Consider the following 17775-nt stretch of genomic DNA (forward strand, 5'->3'; position numbering starts at 1 on the left):
GACCTCTCCTGACTCTAAGGATGCTCTCATAATTATGGCGATGGGTTTGCTTACTTCCCTTGCTACTTCCTTCATTATAACAGGATAGATTCCATCTGCCCCACGTGCCTTTTTTTTTTTATGTTTAACTTCAACAATTTCTCCTCCACTTTGCTCTCAGTTATTACAAAATCACTTATCTCCCAGTTAGAGTTTGATAAACTTCTGGCATTCCCCTCAAGGAATAACTCCTCATGTTTGAATGTAGATGCAAAATAGTCATTCAGTTTGTCAGCTTCTTGAGCAGGATCATCAATAGTTGAACCATCTATGTTAAGTAGACCAATCTGATTCATCCTGTTCCTTCTAGAGTTTACAGAAGTAAAGAACTCTTTGCTGTTTTTCTTTCCATCCTTTGCCAAAGATTTCTCGTAATCTGCCTTCGCCTGCCTAACCTCCTTTGTGACGATTACAGACTAGCTTATATCTGCTGTAGGCTTCTGTGTTGCCTGATAATTTATATGCATCCCATGCATTTTTCTTTTCTGCCATGAGCTTCATTAATTCATGTGTACAACTGCGACATCCATTTAGGCCTGAACCAAGAACAGTATTTATTAGTTGGTTTGGCGCCTCTGTAGCCAGGTGGGAAGGAGCAGCAGTGCGTAGCTTGTTGTTTGTTATTTGGTTTTTAAGAGCATTAGCAACTAAGGCCATATTGCTCCCGGGACATGCGGTGGTCATTCCCTGACCTTTCCACATCCTCTGTATTTGGTGGTGACGGGCTCGAACCCCGGTTCAATCAAGAAGCATGTGCTACGCACTGCTGCTCCTTCCCACCTGGCTACTGAGGCGCTCAGTGCGTAGCACACGCTTCTTGATTAGACCGGGGTTCGAGCCCGTCACCACCAAATACGGAGGATGCGGAAAGGTCAGGGAATGACCACCGCATATCCCCGGAGCAATATGGCCTTAGTTGCTAATGCTCCTAAAAAACCAAATAACAAACAAACAAACAAACAATTAGTTGGTATGAAAAGCCTGGTAGCCTTCAAGATTAAATCCCTGAAAGCTTCACATTTAGAATTCACTGTTAGTAACATCATCAGCTGATCCCACTGTATAGAATTAAAAAACTGTCTGAGACCACTGTAGTTACCTGTACGAAAACAAAAACACTTCCCTTTACCCTTGATGGTAGTTACATTTTTAAGTAAATCCCACCTCAGTATACTGTGATCACTGTCACCTAGTGGTTCCTTTATCTGTATATTCTTAATGCATGAATAATCACTGTTGATAATCAGATGTTGATAATCTGGTTGCCCCTTGAACATGTTGCTGTAGAAACAGTCCTCCAATAAATCCACAAAAATCTTGCTAACATGCGAGTGACCAACCCACAAGTTCCAGTTAATGTCTGGAAAGTTAAAATCCCCCATTACAAGTCATTCTAATTTACTGGCCCATTCTTTTCTCTGCAACAGTTCATTGTACTCATCAGAGTCATTAGGCCTATAACATACTCCTACACTCATTTTACCTTTCTCTGACTGTTTATGTCACACCAAACAGACTCAACATTGCACTGTCCATCCGTGTAAACTGGATGCACGTCCTTAGATTTTGTGTTTCTTAACTAACAGCATAACCCCTCCTCCCTTCCTACCTTGTCTGTCCTTTCTGTACACATTGTACTCCCCAAATTTCAATTTTGCACTGCTTATATCTGTGTGACACCATGTCTCTGATATCCCAACAATATCTGCCTTTGATGTCTTGATCGGTACTTCAAATACAACAACTTCAAATTTATTTACTATACTTTTAGCATTGGTGTATGTGCAAGTATATATGCACTTGTTCTTACTCCTAGTTACCTTAACACAGCCCATACATTTACTTGTTCCATGATGACTCCCAGCTCTTAAAATCCCCAGCAACTTGCTCTCTGCCTGCTGCTGATTAGAATAGAAGCAGTGCAAGAATCACTTTTGCCTCTGCCTGCGGCTACTGTTAATCGTTTAGTCTGTGAATCCTCCCAATCTCGCAATTTTCTGACCCATCTAACACTGCCTCGATAGCATCAGCAAATATTCTTGCACCCTTTCTATTTAAGTGTATCCCATCACTGTGGAAGCAGTCTCTCCTATTAGCAAGCACAGACCTGAAAAAAATTCTATCCCATGAGCCTTGCACAATCTTTCCAGGGCTGAATTGATTGACAGAGCTCCCTCCTATCGTGTGTGGGCAGTATTGAAGACACTTTCAAATATAACTCTAACTCGTGACTTTTTTCCAGCATTGACCTGTACTTGTTAAGTAAATCTTCAGGTCTCTTACTCTTAAGGTCATATGTGCCAATGTGTACAACAATATCATGTTTTGTGCCCTTAAAAGATGATATCTGTCTTACAACACCATCAACTTTTGCCCCTGGTAGACATACCATGGTCCTGTTCCACCTATCCTTTTTGCATAATATATTCCCCATCTCCCTGACAATAACTAGTTCCTATGGGACCATCACATTCTGCCTTGGAGATTGTCTCTGTGTTGCCTGATGCACAGGAGTGAGCTGCTCTGGCGTTGAGTTTCCTCAACATCAAGTTTTATGCTTTTGGGCCTACCTGCTCATACCCCATGTGCAAAGCACACATGTTCTGTAAGGCATTTGATGTACCCTGATGAATGTGTGCCTGTTGGATTGCCTTCAGCGGGGAAATGCTTCTTTGGTACAAACATGCAGCCTTGAGTGTACTGCCATTGGCTTTACAATTCCATGTAAAGCCAACGGCAGTACAACCATGAAGTGCATGTCACCATACTTTTCATTGCTATAACCTCTTTCCATGTTGACTATCCTTTGACAAGTACTAGTATGCCTGCTATGTCTCAGAGCATTGATGGTGGATCCCAACTAGAAATGTGCAATATCTGGAAAATGATTCATTTAAGGACCCATGTTTACTAAGCTTTTTTTTTTTTTTGCATATTGTAGTCTGTACAGTTCACCTTTAAATTATTGACCATCACTTTTGAAACACCCTGTATAACTGGAGAAAGTGACTTTCGCATTTCAAGTGACATTTAGTCACAATCCATATGTGAAGTCTCGTATGTCATTACTGGTGAATAAATACCATGGCGTTTTAATTGATGTGGTCTTTTTTTTTAACTCAAATATTAAAGCACTGTAAAGTACTTTTTGTTTGGTACTACTAAAGTTGCCCCTTATGCAGTCATTTGAATTAATTTTTGAACTCCTTTCCCAATAACCTGCATTTCTTTAACCTTAAAATTGTGGTTAACACATTTTCCTACAATTACAATTTCTAAGTGATTGTGGGAATTGTTGGCCAAGTTTGATTTCCCCTTGATACATGCAAAAATCAAGGAACTTTATTGTCCTTTGGAAAATCTGTTTCATTAATTTTGTAGTTAAGTAAAAAATAATAAATTTTTGATATGCCCTATTTCCCACTTGCCCTAATAGTATATGCTCTATGTCCCACTTTCCCTAAAAAATATTTGACATACAATAGCCTTAGATGTTGATGCACCATAAAACTGTTAACAACCAACCAACCAACCCTAAAAATACATGCTCAATGACCCACTTGCCCTAATCACATTTCTATTGTGTGTATGTAACCATATTCTGTTTTTTGGAGCAATAAAATTATAAAAATGGACTTCAAAAACATAATGAAAGAAATAAACAAAAATAACATCAGAATAAAAATACAGTAATAAAAAAAATTATGGTTTAGTTAATAAACAGTTTATTTTTCTTTATGTATAAATGTTTTAATATCAAATAAAGAAATAAACACATGTTTAAAATACAAATACAAATTATTAAAGTTTAAATTATACTAATTATTTAGTGGACGACAGTAACCAACTGCTTGCACAATGGTGCGTATATCGAAGTCCCCATTTTATCTATCTACTGTTCATTTCATTAATTTCTTATTAATGCCCTCGTATTTACGGTTTTTATGAGGTGGAAGATTTCCAAAATTTACTAATCCTGGTATACTCTTAAAGTTAGCTTGTTTTTTTTAATGGGAAAAATAAATACCCCCAGGGGCTCACATCTGGTGAGTATGGGCTTGGCACACCCACGGTGCTGAGCTGAATATCATCATTCTTCTCTTTCTTGGTGATTCCCTTCTATTTCTGACTCTCTCTCTCTCTCTCTCTCTCTCTCTCTCTCTCTCTCTCTCTCTCACTCTCTCTCTCAGGGTAACTCGGAATTTTTTTTTTTTTTTTTTTTGGCTGGTGCAGCATAAGCCCAAGCTTCCTTGCACTATGTGGCTAGTAATAATAATAATAATAATCTCCCATGTATTAACATGACGGTGCTCTACAGATTTATTTAAATCATAATGCCATCCTTCCACATGATTTATTGTCCAAGAAGCAAAATTCTGGCCTCTGCATGGCATGAAGAGTATACAGTTGGCAAAATAATCTAGGAACAACTTTAAATGTTCCATCCATGTATATAGCATTTTAGCATGGTCTTATGATAGGTATCGGTTAGATCCTGAACCAGCCACACACCAACTATAAATTATAATATTAATATTATAATATAATCACAGCAGGGGATAATATTATATTATAATATATCCCCTGCTGTAAAGCGCAAACGTATTGCTGATGTTTGGCTACTATTTGAACGAATTCTTAGGCCGATAAATGCAGATGGAAACACTTGGGGGGGATTACCTAACTTGCTCATCAAGCCCCTGTAAAGGGTCATTAGAGTGAAAGGGATTGTAAGTATGCAATTATATACTTGCTTAGGGCAACTGACAGTAGCACACTTAATGGTCACCTGCCCCTAATTGTGTCCCTTGCCATTGGGACACAATTAGGGCAAGCGTTCATTATGGCAAATCACCATTAGGGCAAGTGACCATTAGTGCTTCTGAGATTAGGGTGAGACTAAACTGATTTACAGGGTTTGGCACATAATAGCATACTTTTTTGCCCATAGCTTTTGAATGAGCTTTCACCTCTAATGTTACTCTAATGTTAAAGGCATCATAATGCAGTTTATTGCATTGCTAGAGGTAAATGAAAGAGACATCTGGCTCCAATAGGGCAGAGCAATCTGTCATACCCCCCCAACTGATATGTTGCAAGAGTTTTTTGGGGATTGAATATTATATTACAAGGACTTTATCCACCTAGGTTGCCTGGTTTAACATTCCCAGACTTTTTTTTATGTTGATTATTAAAATAGAAAGCAGCAGCTGAAAGCAAGCATTGAAAGTACAGTTCAGGAGTGTGTTGATAAACTCTGTTGCATCCCTTGCAACATGATCACAAGAGTGAATTTATATACTGTTTAATACTTTCAATAAATGGAGGATGCTTCCAATATGTAAACTATTCTTTGTTAGATATTCTTAAAACAAATTGTATTTTCCTTTAAATTTTTTTGGGTTTACTTTTAAAATGAATGCTCTGTACTTCTATTCTAATCTACAGAAATTCAAGTCTGATATCAATAAGTATCTTCAGTCTTTTCATCCTTCAGCCCATGAATATATGTTGTCTTGTGAACATTTGGATGAAATTTATTTTACTGATGAAGTCTTGTTTCCCCTTAGTGGCACATCAGTCACAACAGTCAAAATTGGAGAATATGTAACTAAGTTATTACTTTTCTCAGTTATTAATTATGCTATAGAGAAGTTTATTTTCATTCACTTTAATTTTATTCCAGAAGTGAATTTTATTGTGTACTGTTGCCAAGGCTAGATATACCAAGGTGCATTGGTGTGGTTTTCTCCAGGGCTCAAAGGTCTTGGGGTGGTGAGCCAACAGGATTACCATTGGATTGCCCTCACATACCCCACAATAATAGAGGCCCTAAAATAAAGGTCATCCTGCAGCCTTTGTTTTAGAGTAAATTATGTACAGTTTCTTTATTTCCTTTCAATATCCCTTATAGTGTATATCATATACAATCATACTGAATATGCTTAATTTTATAATAAAATCAAATGATTGCAGATAATACAGATTAGTTTTATTACTTTAGACTGTGGATACCATGGATGACTATCTTGCTGGAAATCTGAAGGCACTGATTTTTTTTTATCGTGAAGAGAAGCCATATGTTACCCGTAAGTGTTTTTTTTTTTTGAACATTCTCATAATTAAATAGTCTTTCAGTAAAATTAATTATTTTTCAATGCTTTTTTTTTTATGTACTTCATCTTCCATTGCAGAATTTCTTTTCATTTGTTAACTAAATATAGTGTTTCTCCTTGCACAGATAATATTCCACCAAATATCTGTAATGATTTGCTAGGTATAAATTATATACTTTGTTAACAGCAATAATTATATGACAAATTCTTCCCTGTATTCTGTCTTGGAAATGCTGTATTCTCACCATTGACAGCAATGGGCTTGAACTTATGCTTATTCTAGAAACAGTATCATTATTCACAGATTAACCTAAAATTACTAATATTTTTTTAATTGAATAACACACCAAAACAGGTGAATCCCTTACTTGTTAACTCGAAGGAACCACTATTACAGCTGTTTTTTCATGTAGCAGGTGACCTCAATTTGCAACTTTGTTGGAATAGTGAATAACAAATGAACTCTGAATGAGGAGCCAAAACTGTATCGAAGAAAACACTTCTTCTTGTTAAATAATAAGTTACTATAATCTCTGATGGTGGATTGCATTTGTCCAAATCAGCTGATTAGCAAAGGAATGGGATTTTTAATTTCAGTGCAGGAGGTGAAATAATTAGATAATAAATGCTTCTGTGTGTTCTGTTTTTCTATCATGAGCAGCCATCTTTTCATTATATTCATTCTAGTGAGCTTTTAGGCTGAGGTTTATGCTATTATTCATTTAAAGTATTTTAAAACTGCTTCTGTTACTCATTAAAAGTTCTGAGATATTACTACACAGTGCCTTGGAGCTTTTACCGAATAATAGCATAAGTGCCCCAAATTGTTGGTTACTAGAGTGAAAACAGTGATAAGACAGCAGCTCATGACAGGAACACAGAGAAGCATTTATTATCTAATTATTTAGATACTTTTTCAAATTTAAATTTAAATCTAATCATTTCAACCTCTGCAGTGAAATGAACTTGGCTCCTTTACTAATTTGCTGCTTTGGGCAAACACAGCCCCTACAAGGAGTAATACAGTAAACCCCTGCTATTCACGGTATCTGTATTTGCGGTTTTGCGTATTCGCGGTCGCTGATTTAATATAAAATATAACCTAAAAAAAATGTGGATTTTAAAGCACCGTGAACGTTTTCCGCCATAAAAAAAAAAACACGGACGTGGCTAAAATTATCTTTCCCGGTCAAAACAGCGCTCAGTGGGTAGGGAAAGAGGGGTGACAAAATCGCGCACGTGGATGTTTCTCACTAATCCTTGTTCAGTATGTGTTATGCACTTGCCATGGAAGGTTTCGTCGTTTGCTTTTAATTTATATGCTTATAAATTGAATAAATTTATCAATTTATAAATTGATATGCTTACAAAAGTGATAAATCTACCGTTTTGCAGCGTAAAACAAACTTTTTCAAGCGTGTTAACGGAAGAAAGTGACTTTATTGTGGACAAGTTCTTTCTAACCCGTACAAAAATATGGCTACGAATAACAAGGGAAATGTGAAAAGATCAAAGAAGGTGATGACATTAGCGAATAAAATTGAGTTATTAGACAAAATTTCTAATGGTGAAAGTGTCTCCTCAGTGGCAAAACATTATAAAATCAATGAGTCAACGGTATGATCAATCAAAAAATCGGAAGAAAAAATCCGCTGTAGTGTCCGTGAAAACGCGCTAATTGCTTCAAAAATTTGCTCTGTAACTCGTGATGTTAAATTAGAAAAAATAGAAAAGGCTTTAAATCTGTGGATAGAAGACCGAACTCAAAATAAAATTCCGTTAAGTTCACTCATCATTCGTGAAAAGGCAAAACTCCTTTATCAACACTTTAGCGAAACTGGTGATAGTACTGGCAGGATAAGTTTTCTAGCTAGCAAAGGCACTGGTTTGAAAGATTTGTTTGAAATTTCTAATAAATATTATATTTAATATTAAATTGTTTCTTATTTTAATTTCGATGCCATATGCTTGCATTTCACCATGTACTGTCTATGTACATAGTCATATTACGAAGGTACATATAATACATACATAGACAAAATTTTAGACTGGTTTTTCTTATATATTTCATACTTTGGAACGGAACTCCTTTATTACTACGGGAGCCATAACTCAGTATTCGCGTTTTCGGTATTCGCGGCATTTCTCAGGAACGTAACCCTCTCGAATAGCGGGGGTTTACTGTATTCATATGTAAAAATCAGAGTAAAAGGTTTTATCAATGATAGACAGGAGGCCCCGGGTGCCAAGCGTTCCGTGGCCAAGCGATTTGTAGTGCATTTCTAAAAGCGATTTCTGCAAAGAGTATTTGAGCAAACAGATTCTATTTTTGTTTCAAAAACCGTTTTCTTGATTTCTTTGTATATCCGAGTAGCACTTTCACTCTACAAGAAGTAGGGAAAGGCCCAGAAAGGGAATCCACCTTTCTGTTTTTTTTCTATAAATACTAATTACTAACCCAGCCGCTTGGTCACCTCGTGGCACTGCTCCTGCCTCCCCGTGGCGGGGCCGGTAACCTGGGTGGAAAAGATAATCCCCCAGGGCCAAAAGGAGCCATCATGGATTCTACAAATTTTCCACCCTTAGAGCCTTCAAGCTCAAGACCAGAATATGGTAATGAAGACAAGGAAAATAGCCAACCCAAAAGGCTTCGAACAGAAACACACTGTTCAGATATTCCCAATTTTTTGGTGATGCACTCTCTGTCTACCCAGCCTGTGGGTAAGTTATCTCTGTTCGTGATTCAAAGACATCTAGAATCTATTGCAGGATCACCAAAAATGGTAAAGCGACTCCAATCCGGAGATCTCCTGATTGAAACAGCCACCACAAAACATTCGGAGTGGCTATTAAAGACAATGACATTTGGTGGGTTGCCAGTATCTGTTACTCCCCACAATACCTTAAATTCATCAAAGGGTGTCATCACAGAATGGGACTTAATTACTGTGTCTGAGGATGAATTAGTACAAGAACTTAGCTACCAAAAGGTAATCAGCGCTAAAAGAATAATGACAAAAAAAGATGGAAATCTCATTCCAACTCGTTCCATCATTTTAACTTTTAGTACTCCTGATTTGCCATCCTCAGTAAAAGCTGGATATTTAAACTGCCGAATTCGTCCATACATCCCAAATCCTCTTCGCTGTTTTAAATGCCAGAAATATGGCCATTCACAGCAGGCATGCAGAGGTGACCCATCTGCCCTATTTGTGGAGCAAAGGATCATACGCAGGCAGATTGTCCAGCCGCAATTCCCATCTGCCCCAACTGCAAAGGCAATCACCCCGCATTTTCTAAAACATGTGAAATGTGGAAAACAGGTAGGAATATCCAAAAATATAAAGTAGAACACAAAGTCACATATCCTGAGGCACGCAGACAAATAATGCTGACCATGCCAAGTCCATCTTATGCCTCTCGAACCCGAAGTTTTCATACAACTGCAATTCAAACAGATGTGTCGATACCGCCCAACGTCTCGCTAGCTAATTGGGTTAAGGCAACCATATCAACCACAGGAAAAGAAAATTCTAAAACGAAAACCAGCAATGCCACCAACACCCCAATTAGTATCCCAAATGATACTGAGACAGTCTCAAATGACACAGAAAAATTCCCAATTGAGACTCGGACAGTTCTGCATAACAAAGAAAAACTTAAAACTGCTAAAGATAAGAATAAACCTGAATCATCAGCCAGTAGTATGGAAGTAGATGTAAACCCAGATCATGAAGAACCCATACTAGAACTTCATGCAAATGACACGATGGATACTGGACGCCCTACTTTCCCGAAAAAAGACCGAAAAAAATCCTCTTCAAACAAAAAACAGTTAGATGATTCATCCTCAACTAAACCAAAATGAACCACAACATCTTACAATGGAATTGCAGAGGCTTTCGTTCCAACACAGACGATATTCAATACCTAATTAACCAATATTCTCCGGTTGCCTTTTGTTTACAGGAAACTTACCTAACCACACAAATTTCTCCTTCGATAAAGAACTATTGGATTTATCGAAGAGATCGAAATACTGCTAACGCTGCCCATGGTGGTGTGGCAATACTAGTAAATTCAAAGATCCCATCTAAACATATCCCACTCCAAACTGAAATAGAAGCTGTTGCTGTTCGTATAACTCTCCATGGTACAGTAACACTAGTCTCAGTCTATCTACCACCAAACTGTACTTGCTCTTTAAAAGATCTTGAAGACCTCTTTATACAGATACCTCCACCTTTCTGTATATTAGGGGACTTTAACGGGCACCACCCATTATGGGGCTCTACTAAATTGGATAGACGAGGTAGACTAATTGAAAGTTTTTTGGAGACACTAAATCTCACTGTACTCAATACAGGTGCACCGACACACGTACAGCTCCCAGCAGGACACACCTCAGCAATAGATCTCTCAATTTGTTCACCAGTACTAGCCCCAACCATAGAGTGGTATGTAATAAACGATCCCATGGGCAGTGACCATTTCCCAATAGTATGCAACTTTCTGAAAGCAAAGACTCCTTCATTTCAACCCAGCAGAAAGTGGAAATTTGTCCGAGTAGACTGGGCAAAATTTCAGTCATCAATTGACCTTGATGAGGAAAAAATCCGCCTCCAGCATATTGATGATGTGACAGAATACATCACGTCGCATCTTCTAAATGTGGCTAAAGACACGATATCACTATCAAATCCGCCGGGCCGAAAGCACTATAATTACTGGTGGAATGACAAATGCACCACAGCAAAGAGAGCAAAAAATAAAGCCTGGAATTTGTTTCGGCAGTGCCCAAGCACAGTCAATCTCATTAATTATAAGAAATTAAGGGCAAAAGCACGCTTTATACAAAAGCAAGCAAAGAAAGAATCCTGGACCCGGTTTGCATCCACTTTTCACAGAAATACTGATCCCAAAATAATATGGAAAAGAATTAGACAGCTGTCTGGTAAGTTTCTTACCATACCTTCTCCAATCCTCTCCTGGAATGGGCAAGATATATCTAATCCTGTAGATATAGCCAATGCTTTGGGCAATATTTTTGCAGAAATCTCAGCAACATCAGCATATACTAGCTCATTCCAAAGAATTAAAAACACTAAAGAAAAGCATGGTATTAATTTTGAAACTTCAAACCTTCTCCCATATAATAAACCTCTGCAATATTCTGAACTATTACATGTCATTAGAACAGCCCGCAATGGTGCTGCTGGACCAGATGGGATTTATTATGTCATGTTACAACATCTTAATGACAAAGCTTTGCGCCTCCTCCTAGTCTTTTACAATCGTATATTTTTAGAAAATGTTTTTCCAGTTTCTTGGCATCACTCTACAGTTTTGGCATTCCTAAAACCTGGAAAAGATCCATCCAACCCATATAGCTATAGACCCATATCTCTCTCAAGCTGCCTCAGTAAAATCCTTGAGAAAATTATCCACAGAAGACTCATCTGGATCATCGAGTCGGAAGAGCTAATGAGCGGTAGTCAATATGGCTTTCGTCAAAACAGGTCATGCTTAGACCTTATGGTCAAGGCTGAATTTGCCATCCGTAATGCTTTTGTCAAACATGAACATCTAGTAATGGTTTCAATAGACATAGAGAAGGCATTTGATACCACCTGGAGGCATGGTATACTTAGTGATCTGTACTTTCTCGGACTACGTGGCAACCTTCCTGTGTTTATTAAGAACTTTCTACATACTAGATCATTTCAAGTTCGATACCAACATGCCCTCTCTTCAACTTTCATTCAAGAAGAAGGTGTTCCACAGGGATCAGTATTGAGTGCCACTCTTTTTGCTATTAGAATTGATTCCATCACCAAACAGCTTCCAAACACAATTGAGACATATCTATATGCAGATGACCTTTCCATCTCCTGCCATTCCCAAAACATGAGATCTATTGAAAGACAGCTTCAAATTTCACTAAATAAAATACAACAATGGGCCAGCCTCAACGGCTACCGACTCTCTCAGCAGAAAACAACTGCAATTCATTTTTGCAGACAACGAAAACTTCATCCGGATCCTGAACTTCAAATTTCCAATGTCTCCATCCCAATCGCTACTAACATCAGATTTCTAGGATTAATCCTTGACCACAAATTAAATTTCCTAGATCATATTAAAAATGTACGGACTTCCTGTCTGAAAAAGATAAACATACTCAGAGCGTTATCTGCCCGAACGTGGGGTGCAGATCGTACCTCCCTGCTTCGGTTGTACAAGGCATTAATCAGATCCCGTCTCGATTATGGTGCTCCAATCTATGATTCTGCCAGAAAGAGTGCATTACGCTGGCTTGATCCTATTCAACACAGTGCTTTGAGAATTGCAATTGGTGTGTTCAGAACGTCGCCAGCACATAGTCTCTACATAGAAGCTCACGAGCCCCCACTAACTTTACGCAGGAAAACACTGTTGTTGAAATATGCTGTCAAGATACAAAGTTGTGCCTCTCATCCCGTTCAGTCATACCTTTTAAACCCACCATTAGAAAACCTATACAGAAACAAACCCAGCATAGTTAAACCAGTTGGTCTTCGCCTTCTTGAACTTGTGCAGGTTTGGAATATTTCCATCCGGAAAGTACAGCAGATACCAACCTTTGCTCAACCACCATGGGCTCCTCCTCCTCTTCCAACATGTGACACTTACCTCTGCCAATGGAGAAAGAATACTTTGCAAGCAACAAACTTCAAACAAATTCATGATGTTCACATTCAAAGATATATTGATTTCTACCAAATTTATACAGATGGCTCTAAATCTAATTCAAATGTTGGAGCAGCTGCAGTGTTTCCAAATACAGTTGTATCAGTATCCCTTCCATCAGATTTTAGTATATTTTCTGCTGAATTGTATGCAATAAAACTTGCTTTAGAAAATCTCTATTCCGACTGTTCTTTAAAATCTGTTATTTATACTGATTCCCTCAGCTCAATCATGTCACTAAGTAATTGCGAAGATAAAGTTCACCCTGTTCTAGATGAAATCAGAAGCTTGTTACTACAAATCAAAAAACGTCAACAACTGGTTGCTTTTTGTTGGATACCCGCCCATTCCGGTATTTTAGGCAATGAACTGGCTGATAAAGCTGCAAAAAATCCAACTACCTTTGATTTAACCAATATCCCTGTTCCAGCATCAGATTGTGTAATAACCGTTCATGCTGCTTGCCTATCACAATGGACAGCACTCTGGCACTCTCAGACTAATAATAAACTCTTTCAGTTTAAACAAGATCCGAAAATTTGGCGTTCCAGTGTTCGTACATCGAGACGAGAAGAAGTAGTCCTTTCAAGGGCAAGAATAGGTCATACTCATCTGACACATCTTTATTTACTCACAGGAGGTGATCCACCACAGTGTACACATTGCTCTAACATCTTGACTGTTAGACATATTCTAATTGACTGCCCCTACTATAAACAACACAGAGCTTCATCCTTGATCTCACTGATAAATAATCGTAAACCAATAACTCTTGAAAATCTCATTGGTGATAAAGCAAATATTTCTGAATTTTTTGACTTCCTCAAGCAAACTGGACTTTTTAATAATTTCTGATTTAAAATTTTCTTTTGATTTTATGGAAATTCCTCATCTCCTAAAATAATAAGTGAATAGGCACATTATAGCCATAGATGCTTATGTGCCATTAAGCCTCCATAACAACAACGATAGACAGGAATTACCAGCAGGGATAAGGAGATGATTATCCAAATGTATAAAGCAATATTTAGGCTACATCTCAAGTACTGCATTCAGGAATGGAAGTCTCATTTTAGGAAGGATGTAGATCTGTTGGAATGGGTGCAGAGAAGAGCAGCAAGATTGGTGAGGGAAGCAGAAGGGTGCTCTGAAGAAGGCTTCAGTTTTCCAAACAGCAGCATCTAGAGACTGGGCACTTGTGAGGAGATCTCATTGAGATGGTCGGGGCCTTGAATTCATTGAGTAAGTTCAGTGCTGTTGGAATCCTTCCTCTTACTCAGACTACACATGGGGGAGCATAAATTCAAATTGAGGAAGGATGATTGAAGGTTGGATGTGTGTAAATTTGCCTTCAGCCAGATTGTGGTTGATTACTGGAATAAACTTCCATCTGGTGTTGTTAGAGGTAGGTAGTTTGAATAAATTCAAGGAAGAAATAGATAAACTGTTAGTGGGAATGGACAGGCGAAATGGAAAGTGTTGACTTTTTTTTGGATGATGCTGTATAAGCCTGCTTCTTTCATCATTTGCCACCACTGCTACTAATAATAATAACAACTTGAACTAGAAACAAACACAGTTCTAAGCTCAGTAGCAATTAGTTTCTCACACTAGCATTACAAGCTAGATAGAACAAACATAGTGAAGCTGGATCTGCTGAGTGCACTTGTGCTGTAACTTTGTGAAAACGATAAACAAAAATTCATAAACCATATGAGGAGCCAAAACTGTATGGAAGAAAACACTTCTTCTTCTTGTTAATTAATAAGTTACTATAACCCCTGATGGTGGATTGCATTTTTCCAAATCAGCTGATTAGCAAAGTATTATCTAAGTAAAAATTTGTTTATATTTAGGAAGGTACAAAAAATCACAAATTTTTATCTTTAGCCAGCAGTTAACACGAGTTTGTTGCAGACACCTCAGGGTCAAGAAAAAAATCTGAATATTATTAAATACATTTGAAAAAAATGTACTTTAATAATTGAATTGAATAAATAATTCTAAATTTCAATATCTTGACTATTGCTAAGAATTCATTCAGGCTGCTGATAAGCTTTTTTATAGGTGGTTTTAAATGTTCTGCTAAAATATATGTTAGATGAAGAAACTACACATTATTTATGTGAATTTTATTATTAAAAAAGTAATAGAATTTTTTTTCATATCTTTATCAGCTATTGGAAAAACCCTTAAACAGAAGCAGCAGTTAAACATGGTGATTACAAATGGAAAGGACTTTGAATTAGATGGCCACTTCATTTATTTATTAAATCTTGGACAAGAGCTAGGGGAAGATGATGTTTTCAAGGTAATTTTTATGAAAATGTGTTGTCTTGAATAACTGTATGACACATTTCTTCTATATTTAATTTTAGAGGTCTGCATTTTGTGGGATGGTACTAAAATAGTCCTTGCCTCACGTTTTTTTCTCTTGTTTTGATGTTCATTATTTTTTTTTTCAGTATTTTTCTTTTTGAAGGATATTTGTTTTTATCTGGCCACAAAATTTATTTCCAGTGAGTTCTTGAATATCATGTCTCTAGTTTATTATATTGTATCTATTGGGAAATCTTAAATTATTAGGTAATAATATTTAATGAAAAATACCTGAAAAATAACATTAGGAGCCATAATTAGTTTATTGGCATGAAAAGATAAATTGAGACAGTTTGGCCCATCTAGTTCCAATAATTAAATAAATTTGACTACATCTTGGATTTTTATATTTTGATTTTGATTTTGGGTTCTATAAACCAGATATACTAGACTTTCAGAATAACAGCACCTTTGGGATTCATGATGCCGTTATTTCGATTTTTCTGTTATCTAGAAAGTTTTATTTTAAATATATTTAATGCAAACATAATGAGGCTAAAAAAGAAATAGAGAGATTAAGAATGCAATTTTATTAACTGCATGTAAAAAAACATAAAACATGTTGACGATCCAGTATTATACTCTGCCATTAATACACTCCTGCTTATGCCCGTTCTGTTTCCTATTTTTATACCCCAGGGGTTCACATCTGATGAGTATTGGCTTGGCACACCCAGGAAACTGAGCTGGATATCATCATTCTTCTCTTTCTTGGCGATTCCCTTCTATTTCTGATCCTTGCTCTCTCTCTCTCTCTCTCTCTCTCTCTCTCTCTCTCTCTCTCTCTCTCAGGGTAATTCAAAAATTTTTTTTTTTTTTTGGCTGGTGTAGCATAAGCCTCAGGCTTCCTTGCACCATATGCTAACAACAACAACAATAATAATAATAATATTATTATTATTATTATTATTATTAAGCTGAGCAAAGGGTGCAAGGAGCAGTTAACCGTAGATGCCACGATTATGGAGCAAGCCTACAAGAAGTGCTGCAACATGTACACAGCCTATATCGATTACCGAAGGCCTTCGACTCCATGCCTCATAGCTGGCTAATAGAGGTGCTAAACATCTACAAAGTGAAAAAGTCAATCCGATAGTGACAAACGTCCTAGGAGAAACGATGACGAAATGGAGTACCACTATTAAGGTCGAAAACATCACAAACAGGCCAATCCCCATCAGGAGAAGAACCTTTCAGGGAGATGCCCTGAGCCCATTGTGGTTCTGTCTAGCACTTAACCCACTATCCACCATGCTCAACAGTAACAAGTACGGATATAACCTCAAAGAAGGAAGGAAGGAAGAACCTGTACACCCTCACCCACCTGATGTACGTGGATGACATCAAGCTCTATGTGGGAACTGAGAAGGGCCTCCAGCAACTACTCCAGATCACCAAAGAATTCAGCAATGACATTAGGATGGAATTTGGTCTAGACAAATGCAATCCATCGGTCTTGCATTTGTCTAGACCAGGGTAAATTAGTCAACTGAAACTACCAGCTGCAGAGTGGTAAAGAGATCAAAGCCATGGCAGAGAGAGAGGCCTAAAAATACTTGGGGATGATGCAGGCAGTTACAGCAGTTACAGCACAAGGAAATTAAGGCCTGCCTGACCGAAAAATTCCGTCAGAGACTCAGAAGCCTGCTGCAAGCAAAGCTGAACGGAGGGAACACAGTTAAAGCCATAAACACCTATGCAGTCCCAGTGCTAACATACTCCTTCGGGGATATAGATTGGACTAACACCGAGCTGGAGGATATCGTGAGAAAGACAAGGACAATGATGACCAAGAGCTGCCAACACCACCCGAAATCTGCCGTGAAGAAACTGACAATTGCCCAGGAAAAAGGAGGAAGGGGCCTGATAGACGTCATTGAGCAACAGAAGACAGCAATAGTTAACCTGAAGAATTACTTCCAGAAACACACAGCAGCACTCCAGCAGGCCATAATGAAGATAGACAAGCAGTATACCCCACTCAACCTAAGTGAGCAGTCCTCCCCCCCCAACCAGAAGGTACAAACAAAGCTAGAAAGATGGGCAGAGAAGACACTCCATGGTAGACACTACAACGATCTCCATCAAGATCACATAGATAAAATTGCTTCTAATGCATGGATCATGAGCGGGATGCTCTTCCCTGAGACTGAATGATTTCATGCTTGCTATCCAAGACCAGATAATTAACACTAGAAACTATAGAAAACACATCGCCAAGGAGCCCGGAGTGTCCGATGACATGTGTTGACGATGTCACCTGGCCTCATAAACGATCCAACACATCATTGCGAGGTAAATGGTGATCATTCAGACTGAGTACACTCATAGACATGACTAGGTATCCAGGATAATACATCAGAAGCTAGCAAGGAAATACCAGTTGATTGAAGAAAGTGTACCGTACTACAAGTACGAACCCCAGGCAGTACTAGAGACCCCAACCCACATGCTGTACTGTGACCGCGCCATAATAATGGATTCGAGAATCCCGCACAACAGACCGGACATA

At 37.9% G+C, this 17775-nt stretch overlaps 1 protein-coding gene across 1 annotated transcript in view; it reads left to right on the top strand.

The window, feature by feature from the left end:
- The window catches only part of LOC150085960 (dynein axonemal heavy chain 8-like), a 1559705-nt gene that overhangs the window by 14444 nt on the left and 1527486 nt on the right, over positions 1 to 17775 (top strand). Inside the window, exons 3-4 of the mRNA XM_090374756.1 lie at positions 6044 to 6128; positions 15062 to 15195. Coding sequence (XP_090230882.1) covers positions 6044 to 6128; positions 15062 to 15195 — 219 coding nt within the window. The remainder of the gene's footprint in view (positions 1 to 6043; positions 6129 to 15061; positions 15196 to 17775) is intronic.

This window comes from Mastigoproctus giganteus, chromosome 5 (genome assembly GCF_048544385.1).
Source record: "Mastigoproctus giganteus isolate SK-2022 chromosome 5, ASM4854438v1, whole genome shotgun sequence".
In the NCBI taxonomy this organism is placed as follows: domain Eukaryota; kingdom Metazoa; phylum Arthropoda; class Arachnida; order Uropygi; family Thelyphonidae; genus Mastigoproctus; species Mastigoproctus giganteus.